At 37.1% G+C, this 27,838-nt stretch overlaps 1 protein-coding gene across 2 annotated transcripts; it reads right to left on the bottom strand.

Moving 5' to 3' along the window:
- Positions 1 to 773: 773 nt before the first annotated feature.
- On the bottom strand, positions 774 to 27,500 carry LOC132055456 (N-terminal acetyltransferase A complex auxiliary subunit NAA15). 2 transcript variants are annotated; one of them, XM_059447293.1, is made up of 26 exons: positions 27,300 to 27,500; positions 24,211 to 24,289; positions 19,186 to 19,268; positions 18,910 to 19,059; positions 17,849 to 17,964; positions 16,467 to 16,572; positions 15,800 to 15,871; positions 15,604 to 15,719; positions 14,170 to 14,302; positions 12,345 to 12,422; positions 12,214 to 12,267; positions 12,039 to 12,109; positions 10,899 to 10,953; positions 10,721 to 10,816; positions 6,540 to 6,668; positions 6,329 to 6,411; positions 6,016 to 6,246; positions 5,675 to 5,807; positions 5,489 to 5,596; positions 3,416 to 3,547; positions 2,719 to 2,775; positions 2,504 to 2,601; positions 2,235 to 2,293; positions 2,013 to 2,124; positions 1,794 to 1,894; positions 774 to 1,515 (listed from the first exon to the last, which is right to left on the bottom strand). In XM_059447293.1, the coding sequence occupies exons 1-26, from the start codon at positions 27,348 to 27,350 to the stop codon at positions 1,310 to 1,312; spliced, it is 2,709 nt and encodes a 902-aa protein (XP_059303276.1). In that variant the 5' UTR covers positions 27,351 to 27,500; the 3' UTR covers positions 774 to 1,309. The 2 variants fall into 2 exon arrangements, with proteins under 2 accessions (XP_059303276.1, XP_059303277.1); XM_059447294.1 differs by lacking the exon at positions 27,300 to 27,500 and adding an exon at positions 25,322 to 25,387.
- Between the last annotated feature and the right edge of the window lie 338 nt (positions 27,501 to 27,838).

Raw genomic sequence — 27,838 nt, forward strand, 5'->3', positions numbered from 1 at the left:
ATCAAAGTAAATTAGCTTAACTCTTTAGAAATAGGCACTCAACCAACCCTATTCTTTTTTAAGAGCTCTATGCTCACCCTATTTCTCTACTACTAGTGTAGTAAGCACGTTTAGATATATGCAATTTAGATTTAACCTTAACATTCACTTAATCATTGCCTTAGCCTTTTGAAATAGTGATGAAAGAAATGGGGGAACTCTTACTACATATGTTGCTCATGGTAATCAGATACAGATTAAATTGTAACGAATACTTAGCATAGTCTACCTTAAAGGGAATTCAATCAGAAACCAGCTGTATTTCCCCTTTATTTTTGAAGCATCCTTACCCTTACCCCCATCCCCCGCATGAAGTTCTGTACCAAGTCAGCAACCAAAGCTAGAAATAGGAACAAGTCCGTCTGACCTTTCGAAATTAAACATAAATATCATCCTCTGAAAAAGAATATACATATCGGCTCTTTCTTTTCGTATGCAAAGCAATGAGACAAACAAATTAACAACAAAGAATTTATTTCAAAGTGCCGTAAAGGTTTAATTATTATGCAGTCTTTCCCAGCTCAGATATGTTACATCTAACCTTGCCTCTTTTATCGGGACAATAAGAAAAGAGAAGTTCACAGGAAAAAGAAATCATTACACACAATCTCGTGAAGCTTTTTTAGAGAAAATTAGAAGAAAAGGTTCATATAAAGATCCACCTCGACCAACGTTCTAATTTTCAGTCTAGCCACTCAAGTATAGGTAAAAAGCAGTTTCAGGAAAAAAAAAAATATTAGAAACCACTTCTACCAGTCCATTAATTCTAAAACTGAGTCACAAATATCATCCGCCATATGAGTACCATTTTCTCTGAATACTATTGCAAAATTTCTTTCACATAGAACAGCATTTATACATAATAAAAGAAATCGGAGAACTAAATGAAAAAAAATACAACACGCCCTATAAATCATCTTTTTCCTATGCTGATGGAATGAAGGACCCATACTTAAGTCTTCCGAGAGCTCACACTTCAAATCTGAAAGTTGTTGAAAATGATTTTCGCCAAGCTACAAACTCTTTCCTGGTATTTGACCCGACCCCTGGCAAGACGAGTGCGCTACTACCATCTTCATGACGAAACAATAATCAGATCAAATCAGGGTTGGAGAACCCAGTCTAGAAGCAACAAGAACCCCTTTTAGACCTCCAAATTTCCTCTATAACCATCCTATTAGTGTCAGTGTATACTCTAGAAGCTCGATACAGTTCCACTCAGCTTCTCCAGCACTCTTCCAGAGAGATTACTTCAGCTCGAAGTGTACAATTAGATGTGTAGATCCTTAAGCGCGTTTAGTTTCTCTAGTCTCCCGTTTGATGAAACAGAAGAATCTTCACCAGCATTTAAGCCTACAGCTCCATTTGCAGGGGATTTTTGTATCTGATTGTTAGCTGAACTTGTAGCAGCTGAGCTTTTAATACCTCCAAAGTAAGTCGAGCATGGGAAGTACTCAGCACAACGAACTTTCAATCCTACAACAATGTCTCAAAAACATCATCACCCATAGAATCACCAAATATCATTTAAGATAGGCTGTCAATGATGTATTTAACAAAAAGTAACAGCTCATACATAACATAGACAAAATAACATAATCCAGCAGCCACCCAAATCAACAGAAACGGATACATGAAAAGGGAGAAAAAAAAAAAAAGACTACAATACCAGAACCTCAACTACAGGCCAAGGAAAGACTTAAGATGTACAAAATGAAAAACTAGAGCAGGATGTGCGATAGTAAATAACTTACTGGATGCAGCATCATGGTCAACCAGAGTTATCTCGAGGAGTTTGTGAACTGTAATGCAGTCTTTCAGTTTCCACGACCTGACATTTCCTTGTCCTCCGTCTCTAATTTGGAGAAAAAGTAAAAAATATGAATTGATGTCTTGCTAACAGGCATATACAACGAAATATTATTAGATATGTGATGATAATATAAATTAATGTGATGAAAACAGGGTCATACATAGAAACGAGATCATTAACCGAGTCTTCAATTAACTTGACAGCCTCAGCCTTCTTGTTTGGTTCCAGAACATATAGCAACTCAGCCACAGCAGCCCTATGCATCAATGATTCTGCAAACACCATGCAACGAGAATTCATGTTTACACCAAGACTGAGAATGGAGTAATGATGTAAAACAGGTGTATAAACTAATAAAAGTACATGACTGTCAGACACTGACCTCTATGTTTTTCAAGAAAAGTGTTGTTTGCCTCAATGAGAGACTTGCCATGCAACTGGCTGAAAAGGTCAATTGGAAACATACAGAAACCTTAGTATAACAACAAGATCAATAACATCATACAATAACAAGATCCACAAATCCAAACCAGTTGGGTTCAGTTATATGAATTCTCAAACTAGTGTTAGTACTATAACTGGTAGCGTATCAACACTGATAACACTTAAACATAAGATACATAAAGAAAGAAAAAATGCATTCAAGATAACCTAAAGGCAGGTCGCTCTGCTTCCAAGACACCCCAGATGAGCTTTTCAGTATCGGTTACTGGAGTAGGCAAGGAGTCAATTTTATGGAAGAACTTTATCTGCAAGAGATCATAGTCCATACGAGAAAGAAGAAAAGATGAATACTTCGAGAAATAAAGCATGACGTGTTTTTAAAACAATAATCAATGAAATTCTTGATGCCATAAAAAGCATACCAAACACAGATGTGATTTTGGATCATTTGCATCCAACCGCATTAAATGCTTGATTGCCTGGAAAAGGACAAATATCAAAGCGATTGTTTGTCAATATTCCTCAAAACAACTACTACTGTAGCTACATCTCAATCTCAAACAAGGTGCAGGTCAACCAAACGAAGCCTCAATAACCTTTCCGTTACATCTAGGCCCATTTCATTCTAACACTTAAATTCGTGGAAGTAGGAATACTTTTAAACATCCTGACACTAGCATACAATCCCTGACCAAACTAATAAAACCAGACCTGGAAAAAAAGTACCAACAATGACTAACCTTAGTTCTTGATATCTCCGACGAACATATTTGCTTCCATGCTTTCATTATGTTCTATGTGAGTCTTTTGAGAAAGCTATCCTCCATACGATTAGAGGTCTACCTCATTCTTTTAACATCTTTAATGACAGTGCATTTAAGGATCTATATAGAACATGACCCAACTATTTTAGGTGACATTCTCTTATCTTTTTTCTTGTGTACCACAGCAGAGAAGGAAGACTAGAATTCATGGATCCAGCTAAACCAAGGGGGAAAGACAAGGAAGCATAGTAATCTCAATCTGCTAACTAGATGCGTGGCCACTACTATGTCACAAAGATGGAAATTGGCAGAATCTTCGGCTGAGAGAATAAATTTTCATTATATAGGATATTACCTGCAAGGCAAGCAAGATCTTATGCTTCCTCATGTTTACTTCAAAGGACAGCAAATGCGTATCCAAGCAATCTGATGAGTGCTTAAGGAGAAGCTTGAGGTACTTTGAAGCTTCTGCCAGAGGATCTTCAATCTGAAAGGTTTAGTGACAAGATAATACTCTTATCAGAATCACAAAATATTAAGTGGCCGAAATTAACAAAACTTTGTTCTTCCCATTTTACTGGACATATTTGCCTTTTTCGAGCGTTCCAAATGTTTGACACGATATCCAGAGTAACAGATATTGACCACTCAAAAATAAATTTGAAATGGCAACAGTCTATTAAAACATTTGCACAAAGGAAGTGCTGGAATCGATATTTAAAGAATACAAAAAGCAAAAAATATCACCTGCTCAGCTCACAGGGATTCTATGACATCTATGATTGATTCTGCTTCATCTACATATTTTTTTGTTACACCCAAAATAACATAACAAAATTAAATTCATCTTACTTCTGTATTGAGCTACTTATATCTTCAAAACATCTTACATGGATACTTCATATTCCATCCAAATTCAAATCCAAAGTGCAACAACATAACCCAGCATAATTAACTCCATAAAAAGATAATGGAATTTTCATTAAAAAAAAAGATTATTTAATAGTTCCTCCACTACTCTAAAGTCATACCCGATATTGTGCAAAAAATTGATGGATACTTCTAGGGCTGTTCACGGTTTTGGTCAAAACCAAAACCAAACCGAATAAAAAAACCGACATTTGGTTTGGTTTGGTTTGATTTGGGTTTAAATTTTAAAAACCGATAATATTTGGTTTGGTTATGGTTCTATTAAAAAATAACCAAATAAATAACCAAACCAAACCGATAAATTATATACATAAATTTTATAATTATTTATATGTATAATATTAGTTTTTCATAAATAATTATAAATATTTTATACCTTTTAATCGTTAATTTGATTTTTGGTCTACTTATTTCACATGATTGTTGAAGGCTCATGTTTTTAAGAATATGTCCTAGCCCATGTCTTCAAGTCTTTTAACTCTTTAAGTGTTAAGTGTAAACCTACTAACAGAAGAGAGTCTAATGTTTTTAACTTAAATTTTTAGCTTTTTTTTGTCAGCCATTTGATTTTAGGTTGTATCTTCTTCTTCTTTTTTTCGAATTTATGGTTTCTTTTTTCTTGTCTGAATGGATCCTAAACTTCTAATATTTTTCTTATGAAAAGGACAGAGGTTGTAGATTTGGAGGTTCCTATAGAAGATACTTCAGTAACATCAGCATTTGCTGCAACTCAAGCACATGGTAATGCCCTAATACTTCTTCCGTGGGTAATCCTCCTAAAAAGCAGAAAAGAGCAACTCCTTGTAGTCGAGACCCTAGCCTTGGGGATAATGATAGAAAAGCATCTGAAGTTTGGGATCATTACACAAAGTTTTTTTTTTAATAAAATGGGAAAATTGAGGGCAACATGCAAGTACTGCCCCAACGTTTGGGATCATTACACAAAGTTTTTTTATTTCATATATTTTCATTTTAATTTTAGGTAGTGTTTATGTTTAATTAATATGTATGTTTGTAACAACTACTAAAAGCTCCTATGCTCTACTTTATTCCCAGCTATGTGTATTAAGATTGACAAAAATGGTGCAGCTACTACTAAGTTAGTTTTTAGCTCTATATGTAATAGTTTAGCAACTTTGGGTAACTTAAGTACTACACTATCACTAATAGTGAAAATGTTTCTATGATGTATGTTCCACCTTAAACTATAAATAAAAGTTATCATTTGAACCAAAAAAAAAAAAGACATGTCTTTTTCAACTTTTTAATGTTTCTTGATAAGTCTGACTGCTAGTCATAAACCGAAAAATCGAACCAAACCGACAATAACCACACCGGTGGATATTATTTTATTTGGTTTGGTTATGATTTTAGACATTTAAAAACCGACTAAATTGGTTTGGTTATGGTTTTAATCAATAACCGACCCAAACCGAACCATGAACACCCCTAGATACTTCATACCTAAAAGATGTGACAGATGGCAGAAAAGGAATACCTGAATCAATTTTTCACCATGTGGGTCAGGATCTACAGGCTTCACATGGCGCTTTCCAGATTTAGCAACACTAGTTGCATTGGATTCCTCAATCTTAACTTCTGCTTCCTAAAAACAGTTCAGAAGATTAAGGCACCTGTCCTAAGTTAATATTTTCAAAGAACAAGAAGAAGCAAATTAGAGTACTTTCTTAGCTCGTGCTTCGGCCTTCCTCAGTTTTTGCTTTAATTTCTTTTTCTGAGAAGGAGCCAACTTGGACATGGCATCATCCTCTTCAGATGCTGACTTCAAAGGAGAATCATACAGCTTCAGATAGCATCTGATGTACAGGCAAAACAAAGCATATTAAAAATAAAAAGTTTCAGCAAAGCAATTCTCAGTAAGCGTGCAGGTAATAAGCTAGAATAGTATAAGCAGAAGTCTTCTATTGTTCTACTTAACAGGAAAGTTCACTCATGATGCAAAATACCAACACAGAGTTGAGAGCAACCAAAAATTTGAAGATTGAGCAAGCCAATAATCAGTACCTGATAGCACCACAAGCTGCTTTGCGAAAATAAGCATGTGAATGAAGCCGATCTTGAAACTTCAACATTTCCACATAGGCCCGAAGAGTCATTTTCCTTAGGCAGTAGGAGTGAAAATCAAATTGATCCTCTGTAATATCCGCGTAATGCTTCTCCACCGCCAGAAATTTCTTTAAGGCCCTTCCCAGCTCACCTTGGCGAAGATAACTTTCCCCTGATGCTAGTTCATACCTTTCATATATTAAATTAAACAAGAGTAAGATCCTCACACACAGAACTACAGATCATGATCAGGCTCCAAGAAGAGACTTACCACATGCACTGCATATCGTAAAGGTTATTGTGCTGCTCCCCATCTTTGGTGAATAGTACAGCAGTCTTCTCAGCCAATGCGACCTTCAGTCATATGCCCAGCACAAAGTAGTTGGAAGACAAATTAGGAGACAAGGTAATTCATAAAAATTGACAACTACAAGAGAAAATACAGTCAGGTAAAAGAGAGAACGCATAACAAAGATTTCCACCTGATCTGCCTGAAGCATACGCTTAACACATTCGCTATTAACATATCGATCTGCAAGATCCATACACCTAGCTTCATCAGCAAGTGCAGCAGCTGCTGCCAAGTCACCAGCATGCTTTAGTATGCGGCTCTGTTTTGAACAGAAAACAAGAAAAGTTATTCAAGCGTAAATACATGAGGCAAAAGCAATGATTTACTAAACAAATCTTAAGTTACTCCAGGTACCAAAATCCTGGAACATTCATAGAATTTGAGTGGAAAGAAGGAAGTTGCAAATTTTGTCTCCGGTTAATATGTCAAAAGAACTAGTCTCAGTATCAGATAGGCTTCTTGTCAATGTGAACCTTGCAAGGTTAATTTTTGGCTTTTCTTGTAATAAAGAATGTTAATTACAAAGGCAATGGAGGATCAGAAAATATGCAAGGGTATGACAATTACCAAAAAGGCGGGGACAAACAAAGACACACAATTTATCATGTGTTATAATATCTATTATATTCATTGATGGTAAACAGAAGGCCTAACTTTGGATCAAACAAAAAAAGGGAAGATGAAAGTGAGTTCGAAATCGTAGCAGATTCTCAAAGAGTTCAGTGCCAAAACTAACATTAAAAGGAAAATTTTGAAATACAACCAAAGCCCATACTTGGGTTGAAATGGATTTTTTATAAGGGAGAGGTTACTTTGTAGCAAAGCTAGAGCTTTGACAAATGAGTTGTGTTTTGCTATTTCATTTTTCGGTGTAAAGATATGAAATAACCAAAAAAAAAAAATCATTTTGCAGATGATCATACAGACCCAACTTCAAGCACATAACATCACAAACAGCAAGCAATAAAACAGCAATTCGGATATAGTAGTTTCTCATCTACTATATGCAGATGACACCCTTATATTTTGTGGAGCTGATTGTCAGCAGGTCTCTAATCTCAACACCACCCTCATGATCTTTGAGGCCATCTCTGGACTTCATATTAATATGCTTAAGAGCACTTTATACATGAATGAAGTGGCACAGAAGCTCTTGCTGATATTCTTAGCAAAACAGCAATAAAACATCTGGGACATGGAGTGGGGTCATTGAAAGAATGGAGAAAAGACTAGCCACTTGGCAGATGCAATACCTCTCATTTTAAGTGTCAGATAATTAGCTTCTATGCAATCTCAGAAAGCAAATTGACAGGCTCAGAAGGAAATTCCTATGGGAAGGTAAATTTGGTCAAATGGCAATCAGTTATTCAACCCAAAGGCCAAGGGGGCTGGGAATCAGAAATCTTAAGGCTACATAACAACAGCCTACTCATGAAGTGGCTTTGGAGATATGGTCAAAATGAGGCAGGGTACTGAAGGAAATCATCAAAGCTAAATATGGTATTCAAGACCACTGGACTGCAAAGAGAAGCAATGAACCACATGGTGTTGGAGTATGGAAACACATCAGTGTCCCAAGAGGAATTCTTCCAGGCTATTCCTATCATTTAGGACAAATGGCTTGGGGACACTTTAGGACTCATTCCCTGCACTATTTTTGATAGCTTGAAGCAACATTAGCTCAATATAGAGATAACAACTGTTGGACACCAATTTTAAGGAGAAACTTACAGGATTGGGAAGTTGATGATTTTCTTTCTCTATTAGAAAGACTCTTCAGGACATATCAAAGGAATGTTACAACAACTGGAGCACAAAATAGCCTTTTAGAGGTAAGCTTGTATGGAGAACCAGACAGCCTCTCAGAGTTACTTGCTTCACTTGGACTGCACTGAAGGAAGCATGCCTAACACAAGACAATCTTAGGAGGAGAGGTGTAATCGTGGTTAACATGTGTGCCATGTGCAAGCAGACCAATGAAAGTGTCAACCATCTATTTTTGCACTGCCCTACAGCAGCTAGCCTCTGGTATTTTTTCTACTCTATGCTTGGTCTCCAATGGGTAATGCCCTTCAACATCAAAGATGTCTATGCTAGCTGGATACTCTGGAGAGTTGACAAATCCATTAAAAGAATTTGGAGAATGATCCTTTTTTTGGACCCTATGGAAGGAGAGAAACAGTAGATGCTTTGAAGGAATCTCAGCTCCTATTTGCTCTCTAAAGTCTAGGTGTTTAGTTAATCTTTTTAGTTGGCATTTTTTTGCCCCTGTAAACAGTGTGGATACCTTTCTAGATTTTGTTAGCTCCCTTTCTCTAGTACAGTAGAGATGGGATATCTTTAGATTGTTCTACAGGTTTTTGCTAAGTCTGCTTCTTGTTTTGGTTGAAGCAGCTTTTTGCCCATCTGTAACCTTGCATCTTCTTGATGCTTTACTAATGAAATTTTATTACTTTACCAAAAAAAATAAAACAGCAATTCGGAAATCCAGGAATCATTTTAAGAGTCAAAATTAGCTTCTCAGACGTAAATTTGATGCTCTACCGGCTACATAAGAAATGGATAACTATCATTCATGTGTCCTTTCCCTATTCCTATATTTAGTAACAGGTTTTGGTGTTATTGGATAGGGCGTAAAGGTTACCGATCTTCAACATATCAATCAGCCAACTATACCACGATTCCAAACTAGTTGAGGTCACTGTAAGAATCCTCTATTTCGATTCCAATTTACCATAGCCCATATTCGTGTATAAAAACAATTTGCCTTTAGGTGCTTTCTAAAACTAGACGTTTTCTAAATCTCACAACCTATCCTTACACTAACATACCATCTCTAACCAAACCAAAAAGAGACCCGCCAAACACTGGTGGTAAACTGGTAATCCATGTGTAACAACTACTAAATATTAATCCCAAGTCCCAACCAGCGCCTGTACGAATCACTTGGTGTCCAAGTCAGCTTGTGCACACCTCGACTATTCTACCAGACATATTCTATCTCCCACCAGCACAATTATTGGGCAATTCTTCCCACCAAGAATTAGGCAAATGGGAATGATTCACCTAGCGTTTTTTGTCTCTGCTGGGATTGAACCTCGTTTCCAAGGTTTTCACTAACGTCATTGATGATCAAGCCACAACCTTGTAGGGATGGCAATTGGAGCAGGGCAGGGCGGGGCAGGGCAGGGATTTCTCTTAATGGGGCGGGGCAGGGGAACATTTAAATGGGGCAGGGCGGGGCAGGGCAGGGCAAAATTTATTTTTTGCAAAAAGTTGATGGGGCAGGGCAGGGGGCAGGGCAGGGGGCAGGTCAATATCCGGGTCGGGTTAAAAAAAGATGACCCTGTTACAAAGACAGCCTTTCCTTCTCTGCTCTTGCTTTTCAAAGTCACACTATGGCCTCACTATGGCTGTGGCTCTCTTCAATTTGTGCCGGATGTTTCACACAAACAACAATATAAATTCAGAAGAACTTTACATTATATATAATTATATATAATTAGAAAATGATGGTCAGTAAATTAATGACATGCATTTTCTTGTGGGAAAACATAATGATTTACTCTTGATAAAGAAGTGGTGTTAGAGATTTTTGAAAGAAATTTATTCTTCACTGTCGAGTATCCAGATTAAAAAGCTTTCTCCAAAAGTTGTCCAAATAGTGTCTTAAAAATGATAACAAATCATTTAAAACTTAAAAGTATTGTACTTGGGTAAAGGTGTAAATTAGATACAATTTTCCCAACGTTATGTTATATGTAACTTGCACAAACTAACATGTCACTATTATTTTTCTCTTAGTAATATGCAAGTATACAATCAGTCAGAGAAAAGAATTAAGGTTTGGGGTTTCATGGACCAATTACAAGATGTTACTATTGAAACTCTGCATCTACATGGGAATATAAAAATGGGACAAAAAATTATTTAGAATACTACAGAATAAAGAATAAAAAAATGATGTAAAAACATAAACGGGGCTGGGCAGGGCTTAGCAGGGCAGGGCAGATATTTTGAAAAATGCTAAACGGGGCAGGGCAGGGGGGGTCAAAATCTTAGCAGGTCAAGGCTTGCCCTGCCCTAACCTGCCCTATTGCCATCCCTACAACCTTGGGTGCAAAATTAAAAGGGTCACTTGGTTCAATTGTAAAATAATGGGAAAGAGACTAGATAGGCGACCTTTCATTTAAAGAATCTTGACCGAGACTCTGAAAGTAACTTCTAGAAACAACAATCAATGTTACCAAACAGTCAAGTCAAAAGGATACAAAAGTAACAAAATAAAAAAATGATAATAAGTCAATATACCTTGACAGAATATAAATCTATTACAGTTGGAGTGTGCTCAATTGCCTCGTCAATTTTAGTAAGAGCAATGTCACTTTGTCCGTGTCTATCATAGTGCTGCAGGAACATAGCTTTTCAGCAATTTGGAGGGTGATAAGGAAACACAGAAAGGTTTGACTAATAGGACATGTAAGCAAACCTGAGCCAAATAAAATAAAGTCCACATAAGTGTTGAGGGGGGTTCCTTTTCCGCACTGCACTTAAAGCATACAGTTAAATCTGTAAGTATATAACCAAAATAAACATAGAAAAGCCTACAGAGACCCTAAAGAATTACTATATGCATTGAACACAGCAAGCACAAAGTACATTTACACATTAACAAAGGCAAATAGTGTCCCAATTGAGTTGATTTTAATTGAGTTCTCAACTGCATCTGGCTAATTATTATGGCTTTGAGATAACTCAATAACCATCACTCCAAGTTAGATGGTTACACTGTATTTATCTAAAGTTGATAGATAATAGCAGTCAGTACTCAGTAGTGTCTTCGAGAATCCTGAATAGAACAACACAGCATATGCAGGAGGATTTATTAAGTTTGACGAGCAAAGGCAATGCATCCACAAAGTATTTGAAGCTAAAAGCATTTCAATGAGTGTTGTAGTTCACTTTAATTTTATAAAATCCAGATGTCACCTACTGTTTTTAAGAAAAAGGGAGTGCTCAGATGCGCAACTATATCATGTGATGTTTCGAAAACTGTGGAGACCCTACACCACATGACCATATGTCACTAACTTTTAACATCTTGTTTGCTCTTTCACACTCTCAATATAACATACATTTATAAAGGTTACCAAGACAAAGGAAAATAAGTTCTGCTAAAATAGGCTCCAGTAAAGAATTGGGAACTGGTATAACTATCAAGAACGCTGTAATCTCAAAATTGTATTTAAATATCTTTTTGTTCGGTTCAAAGATAGAATTTCTTCAGAAACACCCCTATCCTGCCAAATTTGCATAACACTGAATTAGTTATCACAGGAACCTCTTCAAAACAGGTCTAATCTTGACTCAAAAATACTCATCAGAGACTGTCAAGTGTCAAGCCCTCAAGGTGGTCTTCAGAAAGGCTGAGATAGTGCAAAATGGACAGCATAAAGACTAGTCAAGCTTCTTATTGACATGAAACGCGACTAAGAATAACACGTGAAAAGGAAATTCAGTTCAGGTAGAAGCAGTTCAATAAGGTCAGTACAGCAATTTAGTTAATCCTTCGGTGGAATCAAGAAACATGTCATAGTGCAACATAGACCAAAATTGGGCAAACGTATACCTCCCAGGGTATCCACCAGTGTTCTTAAGTGATTGTTCAAGCTTCAAAACCAATTCCCCTAGAATATCTGCCTGTAAGATATTAAGAGAACCAGAAATCAATCGAAAGATAAGCAGGATTACAATAATCATGCAATACTCTTTTATGTTGCACATCAAGTAGCATCTGCACTAACCTTGCCAGGATGATCATATAGCGGATAAAGATCAGAAAACAAAGAAGGAACTCCCTACATATGCATCAGTAAAAGAAGTATCAGCTCAGCTCTAAGACCAAGGAAACCAAACGGGGTGCAAGAGTAAATACTTTTGTCAGAAGAGGTCGAATATAATTCTCTGCAGCTTCACGAAACTTGTCATCTCGGAGAAAATCAAGTGGAATTCTCTGCAAAAGAACATGGAAAAAGGAAATAGAAGAATAAGACAAAAGAAACAAATAAACAAAGAAAATTTATTATGCATACTGAAAAATTATGTTTAATAAAGAAAATTTATTATGCATACTGAAAAATGATATTTAATAAGATCATCACTTTTCCTACATCAAAAAAGTAAGATCACAAGTTTTCCACAACCAAACAAAGAGAACATTTTTGGCTACTACACCACAAGAACTCCATTTTTTAAGATAACAGAGAAATCCTCGAGGCCAGTGGCGCACCATTCGGAATTCAGTAGGCAATGAGCCCGCTACTCTACCCTTCTCCACTTAAATACCCCACTTTTGTGCAGAAAGGTTTGAACCCGTGATGCGCGCCTACCCACACATCACGTACTGCACACTTACCACTAGACAAAAAAGCCCGAGCCACTACACAAGAACTCCATTTACAGCTCTCAGTCACAAAGATTATGAAAGGTCTAGATTGAGAATAAAATGCCATTTTTATCAAACAAAGGAGTAGACTAACAATAAATGTATACATGCAAGTCATGAAAGTTACAAGACACTCTGATACATTCTATTGGCAATAAAGACAAGTAAATGGACAGCAAAACGGAGGGAGAGTATGGGACTTGAATTCAGGAGAAATTTACCAGATGGGAGGTAAAAGAACTACAGAGACTGATGGATGTGGTATATTACAGAATAACATCACCTAATTGAAACAGGCATATGGAAGTGGAAAGAAAGGGGAACAGGTTATTCTCAGTTATGTCCTTCTACAGCAGGCTATTAAAGAGGGAGGATTCTGGATTTCATATTGTCTACAGTGACGTCCTTCTACAACAGGCTATTGAAGAGGGAGGGTTCTGGATTTCAATACCTATCAGTTTGGATGTCGAGGGGGGCAGAGGAAGGGATTTTCTTCTTTACACAGTACATTGATGGCGGAGAATTTGGGGGAAAGGAAAAATTCTTAGCTGTGCCGTTAAGACCTGAACCAACTTACTAGTGCACTACAAGATGGCCAGTCAGTTAAGGTGGACAGTCCTGCATTTGTTTGGAGTACAATTGGCAACGCCTGAGACAGGCCAGGGGATGAGGCATAGCTGGGCATTAACGAGAAAAAGAGGATAATGTAGAGCGTGGATTGTAACCCCATAAGCACTTATGTGGGTGCTTTGAAGAGAAAGGAACAGAAAGAACTTGAAGGGAAATTATTGCCAGGGAAGAGATTGGCAACCATTGCCATGAAACTGAAGCATCTTCCGCCGTCTTCATATCATACAAGAGAACTGAAGTCCTCCATCTCCACAGTGAAATGTAGAGCTAGAGCACAAGCACTGGGTCTTTTTCTCTTCTAAAATATATAAGCACCCCGACTTCAAGGAATATAACATTAGAAAGTGAGGAACCATGTAACAAACGTAGAACTAAAACCTCCAAAGATCACCAAGTTGAAAATTCTTCACCAAGAACATCACCTTGTCGTAAATTCTTTGATTGTGTGTGACATAAACTATATGTTATAGCCAAAATGTTTATATCCTACATTTCATGAACTATTCAGAGAAACGTAATGCTTAGGACATAAAACAAAATACTGACGCAGCAACATTAGAATATTCAAAAAACGTTACTGGTTAACATTGAACAATGTGTCATCAATCATGTTGAGAAACAACGAAAAAAGTGCCATAGAGGGTACCATCAATGGAGATCATTAAGGCAGGACAAAGTGAATTACCTTTACAGCAGATGATCTACTATACTGATGGCCAAGTACTCTGTACAAACTTTCTAGTCTATCAATTTCATCAGCGGTATATTGCCCCTTTTCAGAATACAGTCCCAAACATCTTTGTAAACCCTCATAGTATCTGAAAGTTACACAGAACATATCACGGGAATAGTTACTTCTTCAGTTTAGAGTAAAGGCAAGGTAAAGGTCATGTTGTTCCAGAAAAGAAAAAAGTCTAGCAACATAAGAAGCAAAAATGCATGCCTGCCATTATTACAAACCAGCACAAAATACCCGAGTTTGGTGTTCGAGATGAGGGAAATGAAGAGAATCAATGTAAAACTAAAAGAAGAATTTCATAAGCGAATCCAATTTAATATTGATTCCTCTCTTTAACTCAACAGACTAATACAAACCAAACAGGCAACAACAAAAATTTCAAACTAGCATCCCCTTTCTCGTGCTTACCTTGTACCCGACACATACAAGGTATGATGATTCATTTTAAACATTAGATACCAGGAAATACCCATATCCCACCTCATGAAAGTTCCTATTCATTGCCAACACCCTTAAAGGATGCTCCACAAGAAGCCTTACTTGTAGTATGGAGACAGAGAAATAGGAGAGTTTTTTGGGATAGAGAAAGACTTAGACAATTGAGGTAGCCTCTTAACCCTCGTTTCTTTTTGGTGCACCAATGAGGTTCCAACTTGTATAGAAGTTCGGGTGTCTTTTTTGGAGATCATTTATTTTTGTAGGTTCTCTACTTTTGGTACCACTTGCATACAGAAATTCTCCCTATCTTTAATAAAATTATTTAACTAACAAGAAAAGGAAGAACACTTACCCTGGACCTTGAATCATGAGGTGAATAAATAACTTTTTTAGGTTATTTTGCTTAATTTGGCCCACTTTGCAAACACAGAAAAACCAGATATTACAAAAGAATTACTAATTAAGAAGTTTGGCAGACCACATAGTTGCATATGTGTAATTCTTTTTCAAAAGAAGAAATTGACGAACCTGATTTCTGCTTAAAGGAAAGAGAACAACAGAGAAGCCCTCGAAAACAGAAGGGACTAAAGAAACACAAAACAAAACAAAGCCAAAGATTTTGAAAGGAAACAACTAAAGACAAAAGCTACATATTTATCACTAATCAGTTTCTTTCTGATGTTCCAACACAGTGTACCAAACAGCAGAGACCTGAATTTAAATTCCATTTTCTACTTGGCATATCTATTGGGAAAAAATGCCTCAGGAGAACAACTCCAAATAGTAATCTAGTAACAAACACCTGATTTTGAAAGGAAAGATTTACACAAATAGAAATGATGTGCTTATAGTCTCACCTGATGACAGTGATTTTATAAGATGAAGGCATCCACCATCCGTTACAGCAAAGTTCAAAAACAAACAAACTAGATAATTATGTACCTGTAATTGTCAGGATTCATGGTGAGAAGCACTCTGAACAACTTTTCACCTTCCTCGAGGCGGCCAAGCTTCAAAAGAAGCAAGACTTCTTGCTCCCTATAGTCCAATTTGTCAACCTAAGGTGGCATAATATAATCAATAAACATTCCTAATTTGAAGAAAAAAAAAATCAAGGGACTAAATTATATGCACATACCATCTTTGACTCCTTCTTGTGTAATTCTTCAAGGGCCCTCTCAGGAAAGCCACTTTCCTCCAACAAGGAGATCTGAAAGAGTCACAAGCACATGACACAGGAGTTACAGAAGTAAACAACATCATCCTAAGAGGCAAATAAAATCTAAAAGCTCCATAATCAACAATGCCAGCAAACACAATCAAGATAGTACAAGAAATCCTCCCCCATGAGAAAGAAAAAAAAAAAAAAAACTCATCTATATTAAATCGTTAGCTAGGGAAACCAGTGATTAAAGAAGCAAAATGTTTTCACATAACTCATGATCATCCAAAATTTTCTATCAAGATATAAAGCAACTTAAGTATTCTGCCTGATTATAATACAATGCTGTAGCTATCCTAGGCAGCACCTTCAGGTTATCCCGGACTCATTTTATTGACAGTAGATCAGTAAATAATTCCAGCTTGAAAAACTACTCTCCTACTACATTTAATTACTGAAAAGAGAAAACTGCTAATAAATGCAATTATGGGAAGCTTCAAGCCTGAACGTGCAAAACCTAGCAGCACCAAGCTAAGGCAGATAGGTACTTGCACAAGTGTCTCTGCTGCTACCGAACAGAGTCCCCAGATTAAGATAAAATCTTAAACAAAAGTAAAACCCTATTCCGAGCAGCAACTGTTACCTTGTACAGGAGCATCTCCCCATGTTCGCAGCGTTCATTCTCTGGGGGGTAGTCATCATCAAGAGTCCCCTCATATGCCTCGAGGATATCAACAGCTTTTGATCCACTAACAAATAACAAATGGAACTACCTCAACATGCACGGATTAGATAATATAACTGAATGATATCGAATGTCACAAATATTTGTGAAATAAATGGTTAAAGCAGCAACAACAAGATGGAGTACCATTAGCACCATGCATCAAACTACTTAAACAACTTAGTGATTCAGGCCAAGGAAACCCACTAAAGACAACAAGAAAGAAAATGATGAACTTCCTCTAAGACACTACAAACTATAAGTTCTGAAGATGCAATACATTCATTCCAGTAGCTATATCAGACTTCAATTGTTATGACGACTTTTGATTTCTTTTCTAGTTAATTTTATTGCTTTTCAACAACATAGGAATCCATGCCAATAGTGATAAGAAAGATTCAAACGGTACAACATACCAAGTGATAAAACGTCTGCGGCATCTTCATGCTTCAATTAGCTAAGAGTCATTTTCTTTTTGCTGAACAGGACTTAATATCAAATAAGCCACTTAAGCAACGTAATTGTTGTCCACGCATAAACTCAAACGAGGTGTTATTAGTGGACTCAAACAAGAGAAAATGAAATTAAACTAGCAAAGGAACTAAGAGGAATCAGATCAACTGCAAATTTCCTGGTTTGTAGATAGGGAAAAGGAGCGTCATTTTTATTTTTTTTAATGACATGGGAACCCGCAGCCACTACCCTTCGGGTGCGCACAGGGTAAACCCAGCTCCTGTGCAATAGCTCGCAAACCACACAGGAGAGGTAACCCGCACTAGGCAAGCCCGGTGCGACGAGCTCGACCCAGAAGGAAAAATCCCCTGCTGTCGTAGGCAGGGGGTTTCGAACTTGAGACCTCCATTATGAAAGCCCCATGCTCAACCAACTGAGCCACCCTTGCGGGTAAAAGGAGCGTCATTTTTGTAGAGTCAAATGTCTTCAAAATTTATATTTTTGGTGTAGGAAGAGCATTGTAAAAGAATGGATATTGGACTTGGACTCTATCGTGTGATGAAGCAAATCCACATTTTGCAGGTTTTTGCTACCTCCTTGCGACTGATTAGTAGAAAAGAGAAGCTGCAAATTTTCAATCAAACGGTTTTAGGTGTTGATATTATTCCCCAACATGGATGTTCAACATCAGGAAAAGCACACAATGCAGCAGTCCTCAAAGGCGTCATCAAAACAAAGTCACCAGGAAGGAAAAACACATCAACGACGACATACCAAGGAAGGAAAAAACACATCTAAATTATAATACTCGTAGTAGCTATTTCTACCATACTAGAAGCAAGGCATACTTTGAGTTTAAATGATGAGCAACAGCAAAGCCAATCCAATTCATACGATGATTTGGTTTTAGAGTGAGCAATTGTTGTCTTGTTTCAACAAAACCTTCCAAGTCACGCATTTGTGCCTATAAAAAATAAATCAAGGCATAAATTGGACAGAGCAGGATAGATGAACTTAACAATGAATGAGAAAAGGTAGTCAGCATGACAGAAGCATTATGCTAGCGCTGTTACTGTGATAAGCTCTTAGTTATAACTCTAGTAAAACTTTGAAAGGTTGAGGATCAATCAAGAAGCCCTTCCCCTCACTAAATTAGATATGCAAAGATAAGATCGAGTAACCAGAGCAAGTCGTTACGCACATATTAAAACAATATGCAGTCCGTATGGGCCAGAGTTCGCACATCTACAAGTTTCTGGAAAATCAACAGCTCCATATGATAAGCATCGTCTTAAGAACCCAACTAAAGAAGATGACCAGACTACAGATATGCCACATCAAAGAGCACGCAAAATGAATTGCCGAAATGCTATTAACATAATTGATATGAGCATAAGTACATGTCAAAAGTCAAATTGCAATTGGATTAACAAGAGAAGGCATGGAATGTCAACACTGTGTAAGACTCCAGAGATAGCACTTGGATCAATGAAAATAGGCATAAAATACCAACGGTGTGTAATTCCAGAAATATATTTGTCACAAGCCAAATCACAATCAATGTGCTTCCAAGGTATTGTCAGCTTGAACATGAAACTAAGTATCAACAGAAAAATAATGGCAAAATCATAACTATATATGATGAACTTCTAGCCCGCCCTTTTCTAATACAATAACATATTGAATCAGCCTACTATACTACCTGTGGAGTTAAGAACTCCTTAAGGGACATTTTTGAGAAGAACATAAGCATGTAAAACACTAGAAAACACGTTAATGAGGCTTTAGGTTTGACGAGCCCCCCCCCCCCCCTGGGGGGGGGGGAGAGAAAAATTGAAGTGCACAAATGGTCAGAAAGAAAGAAAAAAGAACAAAAACTGAAACATTTGTTACTAAGAAGAGTCCACACCTGTAGAAGGGATAGGTCTCGCAATATCTCAATATTGTCAGGATCAATCCTGAGGGCATTTCGATAGCACTTAATTGCTTCTCGGTACTCTCTATCAGACCGGTATAGGAGACCATAAACATGCCAACAAACATGGCTCTTAAGGTCATTCTGCAAAGAGAGAGGACAATTAGTTCCAATACATCGCAACTAAGAATCCAACCTAAAGCATTAGGAGCTTTCAATTCCAAAATGCAAAAAACAAAAAAGGAAGGGGGGGAAAATGGAAAACTGCACCTTCAATCCAAGCCGGACAAGTTCGTATGCTTCTGACTTTCGGTCCATACAATTCAATGTTAATCCTTTCATTGACAATGTTTCTGGTAACCACAACACAAAGTAAACAATAGCATCAGCATCCGTAGAAAAAATGGCAATCATATGGCAATCATCTTATTGATAGCCCATGCATCAGGCTACTGCATCATCAAAAGCCATGTTTTTTTGGTTTGGTTTTTTATACAGTTAACATTTCTATTATGAACAAAGAAATTCACCAATAGTGTACTTCAGTAGTAATTACAAGTAGTAGTCACAAAAGCAAAACCTGCCACCTATTCCTTCATAAGCTATCTAAAATCTTAGCTATATCCTCTGCCTCCTGAAGGAGTTCATGAATACACCAAAATAGAAAAACACTAGACAGTTCATTTTTAACCTCTGGAAAGTGATACTTATTATTTTCAAAACATCTATGATTCTTCTCCTTCCATATTGTCCACCAGATGCAGGCTGGGACGATCTTCCAGCTCTCCCTATGTCCCAACTCTGTCCCAGCAAGCTAGAACTTCAACTGTACTCCTTGGCATTGTCCATCTTAGACCCTTCAAATTAAGAAAAATCTGTCATAGTTGTTCTGCCACTTTACAGTGTAAGAAAAGATGATTAATCGTCTCTTCTTCAGTTTCACAAAAAAAAAACCTCTGGAACATAGTTGAAGACCCCTCTTCATCACATTGTCTTGAGTTAAAACAGCCTGTCTAGCCACTAACCAAGTGAAACATGCCAATTGCCACCTTTTAAGGAATCTTAACTTTCGAAATCAAATTTCAAGGCCAGCATAGGCTGATTTGACAGAGAATATCCCCTTCTTTTCCTTCAACTAAACTAGACTGTCCACACTAGTGGAAAAATCTTTGAACTGCTCAATAGTGTTGTAAAATCCTGTCAACCTTTCCACCTCCCAGTCATTGAGCAATCTCCTACAACTGAGATTCCAACCAAAATTATCCCTAACTTCCAAAATAGTTGCCATCTTCTGTTGGTCCAAATTGTAAAACTCAGGGAACAAATGCTTCAAAGAGTATTGACCAACCCAAACATCATGCCAGAGATATGTTTTCCCTTCATTTCCTACTCTAATCTTGTGAGTTATGCCAACTTTTGGGCCACAAATTCCTGATGGATCTCCACAAGCCAACACCATAAGGACTCTCCATTTCCTTGGTAATCCATTGATCTTCCATCCCATATTTAGACAGAATAGTTTCTTTCCACAAAAACTGTTCCTCTGATGCAAATCTCCAGAGCCATTTCAGTAAAAGGCTCTGGTTGTGAATTTTTCTAAGTTACTCGGACTCTTCGAAAGTGTTGCCGTACCCGTGTCGGATCCTCCAAAAATACACTACTTTTGAAGGATCCGACACGCACCCGACGACATTGTAGAAGAGTCCGAGTAACTTAATTTTCAGGTTCTTAACTCCCATTCCACCTCTTTGCTGGAAATGACAATTTCCCAGTCCACTAAATGAATCTTCTTTGTCTCACAATTGCCTTGCCATAGAAAATTTCTTCGGATGGTATCCAGCTTTTTAATAATCTCCCCTGGAATTGGAAATAGAGACATTATATATGTTGGCAAGGCATCTAATACATTGTTAATTAGAGTCAATCTATCTCCCAGTGATAGATATAGACTCTTCCAATTAACAAGCTTCTCCAAAATAGTATTCCAGATGTTCATAGATTTATTCTTAGGACCCAGGGGCATTACAAGATATGTAGTAGGTAACTCTCCAATTTTGCCACCCAAAATATTTGCTAAACTGTTGATATCAGCAACTTCATTAACAGGACAAACAAAACTCATACCCCCAATTGTCATGGAGTCCAGAAATGGCTTCATATAGAATAAAGATAATTCTCAGGTACTTTAATTGCTCACTCTCTGCATCACAAAAGACAAAGGGTATCACCAGAATATTGGAGGCGGGAAATTGATAATCCTAGAATGGCTCCAGCATTTCTCGAAACCCCTGATTCGGTAATTTGCTTGAGTTGTTTTCAACATATCACAGAGTCCTCCCATTGCCAAAATAAAGAGAAAAGGGGATAGAGGGTCCCATGTCTCAGTCCTCTCTCACAAGAAAAGAAGCCAGAAGGTGAGCCATTAATTAAGATTGAGAACTTAACTGTGCTGGTACAGAACTGAATCCACTTAACCCACTTGCTTCCAAAGTCCAGAACCCATCAACTCCAAATTCTTCCATAGGTAATCCCAGTTAAGGTGACCATAAGCCTTTTCTATATCTAACTTGCAAACAATCCCAGGAACCTTAGATATCTTCCTCACATCCGCACATTCATTTGCAATCAAGATAGCATCCATGATCCGCCTTCCTTTAATGAATGCCATTTGCTGAGCATCCACTAGTTTGGACATTACTTTCTTAAGTCTTTCTGTCAGTAGTTTGGAGATGATTTTGTAAATTAGTGTTATCAAGGCGAAATGTGCAATTAAAATGTGGGCCTTAGTTTAAAAAAATGCAATGAAGCAAAAAATAGAAATTTTATATATATGTAATGTCAGGGAATGAGTAACAACTTCATTCATCGGGGTAAAGTTTGTGTACACCCCACCCTCCCCACACCCCATTCATAGGATTATACCGAGTATGTTGTTGTTTTTAAATTTTTTTGGTACCGTTCTATTCAACATACAACTTCTTGGCGATGGGGCACATGCCTTAATATCTTGCCTACACTGAATCACGTCCTAAGTTAGCGGAATCGCCTATCCTGAGCTTGTCTCAAATTTAGCACCTTTTTTTTTTATGACATAGGAACCCGCAGCCGCTACCCTTCGGGTGCGCACAGGGTAAACCCAGCTCCTGTACAGTAGCTCGCAAACCACACAGGAGAGGTAACCCGCACTAGGCAAGCCCGGTGCGACGAGCTCGACCCAGAAGGCAAATCCCCTGCTGTCGTAGGCAGGGGGTTTCGAACCTGAGACTTCCATTATGAAAGCCCCAAGCTCAACCAACTGAGCCACCCTTGCGGGTCTCAAATTTAGCACTTAAGCGCACCTGAAATGAGCTTTTGACAACACTAAATAATATCAGGATAGAAAAACTATATTATGGCTTTGATATGGTCTTTAGGGTTTTATGGGAGACAGGAATGGCATTGGAGAGCGAACCTGGAATGAACTATTAAGATCAAGGGTCTGTGAGTTGGTACAGTGCCGAAAGAGTTTCAATTTATTACTCCTAAAATGATGATGGTTAAGATATGGTTGTCACCAATCTGGTGTAAAACCTAAGGGCTTTCCCAACTAAGTTGAAGGTGAAGTCCTCGAGTTCGATGTTTGATCCACAAACATGGAAAACATACCAAAGTTGTCCACATCGTAGCTGGTGGTGCAGCTATCTACAGCTCCAAGAACATTGGCAGTGGCGACCGTTGCGGTGAGGGATACTACAGTAAGGTGGAAGATACTGTGGTGGGGATACATCGGTGAAGGTAGTAGATAAGGAGGAAGCAATGGTGGTTAGGGCAATGAATACAGTTTGACGGTGATCGATATGGTGATTGTGATGGTTGATATGGCAATGGTGGAGGTAATTAATACGGTGGTGATATTGACGGCAGTAGCTATACTGATGGAGGTGGGTATCGCGATGGAGGATGAGGGTCAAGTGTGGTGTTGCTGGCATTTAGTAATGCTTGCTTAAAGTGTGAGGATAAAGGTGTATGTTCACATTTTGCACCTTTTTTATGCTTTTTACCTTTTAGCAAGTCATTTCATTTCGAACTGACAAAGTGGTGAGCCATTTATGCTTTTGACTGATCATTGCATGTGCGCATTTTCCTTTCTCAAGTATGATCAGGAGGTTGCCTATTCTCATTTTGCCTTTTAGTAGCAGCAGTTATGGTTTAGTAGTTCAGCTTGAAGTTTTTGGAAACTGGTGCTCCTATAACTTCTCGAATGAAAGCAGTTTAAACCACATATTCAAAAGATCGAAGGATAAAAGGCCAGATGGCATGCATACTGCCTATAGCTCTCTTAGAGTATCCACCGTTCATCGCTTTACTGATTACTAAGTTCTCAAGAAGCAATCAAGCATGTTAAGGAGTGTTCTTAGATTTGGTTTATTGATAATTTCTCCTGTTTTACTGGGCAGTTTTCCTCATTCGGGCGGTAGCAGAGCCAGGACATAATACAAGGGGATTAAAAATGTTACACTTGAGATATGAACATGCGAGTAATTCTTGAACCTCCTTTACCAATTTTACTAGAATTTTTCCTCATGTCAGAGAGATTTAACAGCTTATATATAACCCAAAAAAAAAAAAAAACTAATCTTTCCCTAATTTCACAGTATAATTTTTACTGAAGGGGGTTTAATTGAACCCCCTTTCTCCAAGATAGCTCTACCCTTGCATTCGTGGATACTATTTTATCTTGGACATGCTCGGACCTATTTAAGGCGTAAGCAGCAGCACAGTGACAACACATGGTAGTTCATGTCAGCATCTACAATACCAATTTTATCGGATGTCCCAGAAAAGACAACTTCATCTATGACTGAGACTGAACCAAACCAGACTAGGCCCAAACACACCTAAATAATCGGCATATGTGTGTTTCTCCATCTTCATATCATTGAGAAACAAAAAGGAGAGTACACTGCACCAACTAGAAATAATCAAATAAACATGCCACAAGTTTAGGACTTTTAACTTTGGCATCAAACAAACTTGTTGCTTCTCAGATGTAAACTCATGTCCTACTGCCTTCTGGCATATACCATTGAGAGAACAAGCTAGATGCTTTGAATGGGTGAAGCTAGTTAAGATTTGAATCTGACAATCTAACATGGTAGAAATGGCTTTAGAGTAGAAAGTCACCATGCATATAGATGTTTCAAAGAATTTAAATTGAACAAACTGACGTGTATGTTCAACGGAACCGTGAAAAGGAACAACATATTTTTTTTTTTAACTTTCATTCTGGATATGCCGCAATAGAATTGGGTTTACCTCCATGATTAGGAAATTTCTTGAGAATCGTATCAGCAGCTTTTAGCCCTTTCTTATACTGCTTAGTCTCGTAAGATTTCTGCAGGAATTGAGGAATAGGTTATCAAATTAACCATGTTTTCAACAACCAACAATACAAGAAATGGAATAAAGATAAAGTCAGACCGTCTCTTCATATCAAGTCATGGGTAGTCAGAATGAGGAAATACACTCGCAATAAATAACTCAATTGTCACATGCAGTTATCTAAGCAATGTTAATATTAGTCAGATAACTATATGTCAATCCTACTAAAATAAATTAACATATTTTGGCCCCATGGCCCACATGCTACGAAAGAAAAAGTTTTTTTTTTTTTTTCGTACGTCAAGGGACTCCTGCCATTTTACCAAAAAAATATACTTCAATGGTTCAAAAGGCTAAATTGAAGCCTAAACGGGACAACTATCAGTGGCATCATCAATTGCCTCAAATGTTAAAAAATAATGGAATTCAAAATGAAGTCTAAGGAAGTGTTATTGCCAGCCTGTAATCGCAATCTTCTCCACTCACATGATCAGATAACATAAAGTGTCGCCCTTAACAAAGAGCCAAAAAGGAAAAAGAGAATGCTAACCAATTAACTCAAAATTAATACAAACACTATCACTTGTATCGACGAGTAGAGGAGTGAAAAGCACTTGCATTACTTCGAAAAAATTATGGAAATCATTTATTGATAATAAGATTATTCAGTCGGCGCCAATTTTTACACTCATCAAAACATACTGTTGATATGGAAAATGTAATAAATACTGTATGCTGTTCATCCAAACAAATACATTGCCCGAATGAATCATTATCTCTCCACCGCTAAAGGATCTTGAAAAGACACCAACTTTAGCTCAAAATCCGCAAAAGCTAAGTGAGGATTACACTAACATCCAAATCAGACATTCAATTTTTAAGCTTCAATCATCTTATAAAATCAGTGAAGTAATTGACGTGAATTCCATGGTTACATTAATAAAAATTACCTACCGAATAAAATTAGATGCGACCAATAAAATTCAATTGAAAACAATTCACTGTAAAGCAGCGATTGAAGTAGAAGATAATATTGAAGACTTACAACGATGAGTTTGAAGAGCTTGACCTCCTTAGGAGGAAGCGAAGCCCCCATTGTTGAGAATAAAGTGAAAGATTGTTAGATTGGAAGTGAAAAGTGTGAGGGCTTTGTTTGTGTTTAAGTGCTGCAATAGAGAAATAAGAAAGAGGAGACCATAAAGGAAGTGGCTTTTATCTGCTTCAACCCTACTCTGAAGTAAGGAATTAGGCAAGTAGAAGTGTTCGACATGGGAAGCTCCGCAGGGGTCTTTCGGTAATGCCTTTGAACTAGAGTGTCATCCGACACCACTTTTCATTAAATGTACATATGTTTTTCTTTTTTTTTTTTTTTTTTTTTTTTGAAAAAATAAATTAACATATGTTGGCCCCATGGCCCACATGCTAAGAAAGAAAAAGTTTTTTTTTTTTTTTACGTACGTCAAGGGACTCCTGCCTCTTTACAATATATATACACACTTGAATGGTGCAAAAGGCTTTATTGAAGCCTGAAGGGGACAACTATCAGTGGCATCATCAATTGCCTCAAATGTTAAAAAATAATGGAATTCAAAATGAAGTCTAAGGAAGTGTTATTGCCAGCCTGTAATCGCAATCTTCTCCACTCACATGATCAGATAAAATAAAGAGCTGCCCTTAACAAAGACCCAAAAAGGAAAAAAAAAAAAAAAAAAACTCACTCAAAACTAATACAAACACTATCACTTGTATCGACGACTAGAGGAGTAAAAAGCACTTGCATTACTTCGAAAAAATAATGGAAATCATTTATTGATTTTAAGGTTATTCAGTCGGCACCATTTTACACTCATCAAAACATATGCTTGATATGGAAACTGTAACAAATACTGTATGATGTTCATCCAAACAAATATTTTGACCGAATGAATCATTATCTCTCCATCGCTAAAGGATCTTGAAAACTCACCAACTTTAGTTCAAATTCCGCAAAAGCTAAGTAAGATTACAGTAACATCCAAATCAGACATCCAATTTGAATGCTTCAATCATGAATTAAATTAATAAAAATTACCTAACTGAATAAAATTAGATTCGAGCAATTGAATAAAAAATAGAATTGAATACTAGTTTCAGTGTAATAAATAGTGTATGCCGAAAGAACCATGATCTCGAAAAGTCACCAGCTTTAGTACAAATATGCAAAGCTAAGTGAGGACTACAGTAACACTGAAATCAGGCATCCAATTCGAATACCTCAATCATCTTAAAAAGTCAGTGAAGTAATTGACATGAATTCTAGGGTTAAAATGTCAATAATTAATGGATAACATGATATGTGAACAATAAAAATGAACTGAAAACAATTCACAGTAAAGCATCGATATGGAAAATGTAATAAATAGTTTATACTGCTCCATCCAAACAGGTATTTTGACAGAACGAATCATTATCTCTCCACCGCTAAAGGATCTTGAAAAGTCACCAGCTTTAGTTCAAATCCGCAAAGCTAAGTGAGGATTACAGTAACCATTCAAATCAGACATCCAATTCGAATGATTCAATCATCTTATAAAGTCAGTAAAGTAAACTAAAAAGAATTACCTAAGTAAGGATTCGAAAATTTGAAAAGTTACCAGCTTTAGTTCAAATTCACAAAGCTATGTGAGGATTACAGTAGGATCCTCCAATTTGAACGGTTTCAATCATCTTATAAAGTCAGTGAAGTGGTTAACATGAATTCTAGGATTAAAATTAACAAGAATTACCTATAAATGAATAAAATTAGATGCGACCGATAAAATTCAACTGCAAACAATTCACTGTAAAGCAATCAAATCAGACATCCAATTCGACTGCTTCAAGCATCTTGTAAAGTCAATGAAGTAATTGGCACGAATTCTAGGGTTAAATTAACAATAATGAAAAAAAAAAAAGAGAGAGACATGCAACCAATAAAAATCAAGTGAGAATAATTGAGTGTAAAGCAGCGATTGAAGTAGAAGATAATATTATTGAAGACTTACAACGATGAGCTTGAAGAGGTTGGCCTCCTTAGGAGGAAGCGAAGCCCCCATTGTTGCAGAGAAAGATTGTTAGATTTGAAAGTGTGAGGGCTTTGTTTGTTTGTGTTTGTGTTTAAGGGCTGCTGCGATATTAGAGAAATAAGAAACAAGAGAGCATAGAGAGGAGAAGTGGCTTTTATCTGCTTCTTCAACCCTACTACCTCACGAGTAAGGAATTAGGTAAGTACAAGTGCTCCAGATGGGAAGCTCCGCATGGGTCTTTCCGTAATTTCATGCTCGCATTAAATTCTTGGGAAATTTACATGAACCGTTTGGATATTATTATAACTAATAATAATAGTAATAGTAATTTCTTACACCGTGTAATTAATGGTTTAGTTATTTTTTTAAGATAAGTTTTTCCAAAACGTGCTTTTTCAAGTCGTTTTTTTTTTTTTTTTGACTCATAAAATTTAACTTTTTCTCAAGTGAAATTTGTGTCCAATCAGAAGCTTCAAATTGCGAATACACTTTTTTCGAATTTCACTTAATTCATATCC

The sequence above is a fragment of the Lycium ferocissimum genome, chromosome 5 (assembly GCF_029784015.1).
Source record: "Lycium ferocissimum isolate CSIRO_LF1 chromosome 5, AGI_CSIRO_Lferr_CH_V1, whole genome shotgun sequence".
NCBI lineage: Eukaryota > Viridiplantae > Streptophyta > Magnoliopsida > Solanales > Solanaceae > Lycium > Lycium ferocissimum.

Bases quoted from the DNA above. Each gene is read 5' to 3' on its own strand.
- LOC132055456 (XM_059447293.1), bottom strand. From the start codon at position 27,350: ATGGGGGCTTCGCTTCCTCCTAAGGAGGCCAACCTCTTCAAGCTCATC. The intron at 10,817-10,898 runs GTTTGCTTACAT...ATGTTCCTGCAG, and splicing joins CTTTATTTTATTTGGCTCAG to CACTATGATAGACACGGACA. The intron at 1,895-2,012 runs GTATGACCCTGT...TCTCCAAATTAG, and splicing joins GTTAATGATCTCGTTTCTAT to AGACGGAGGACAAGGAAATG.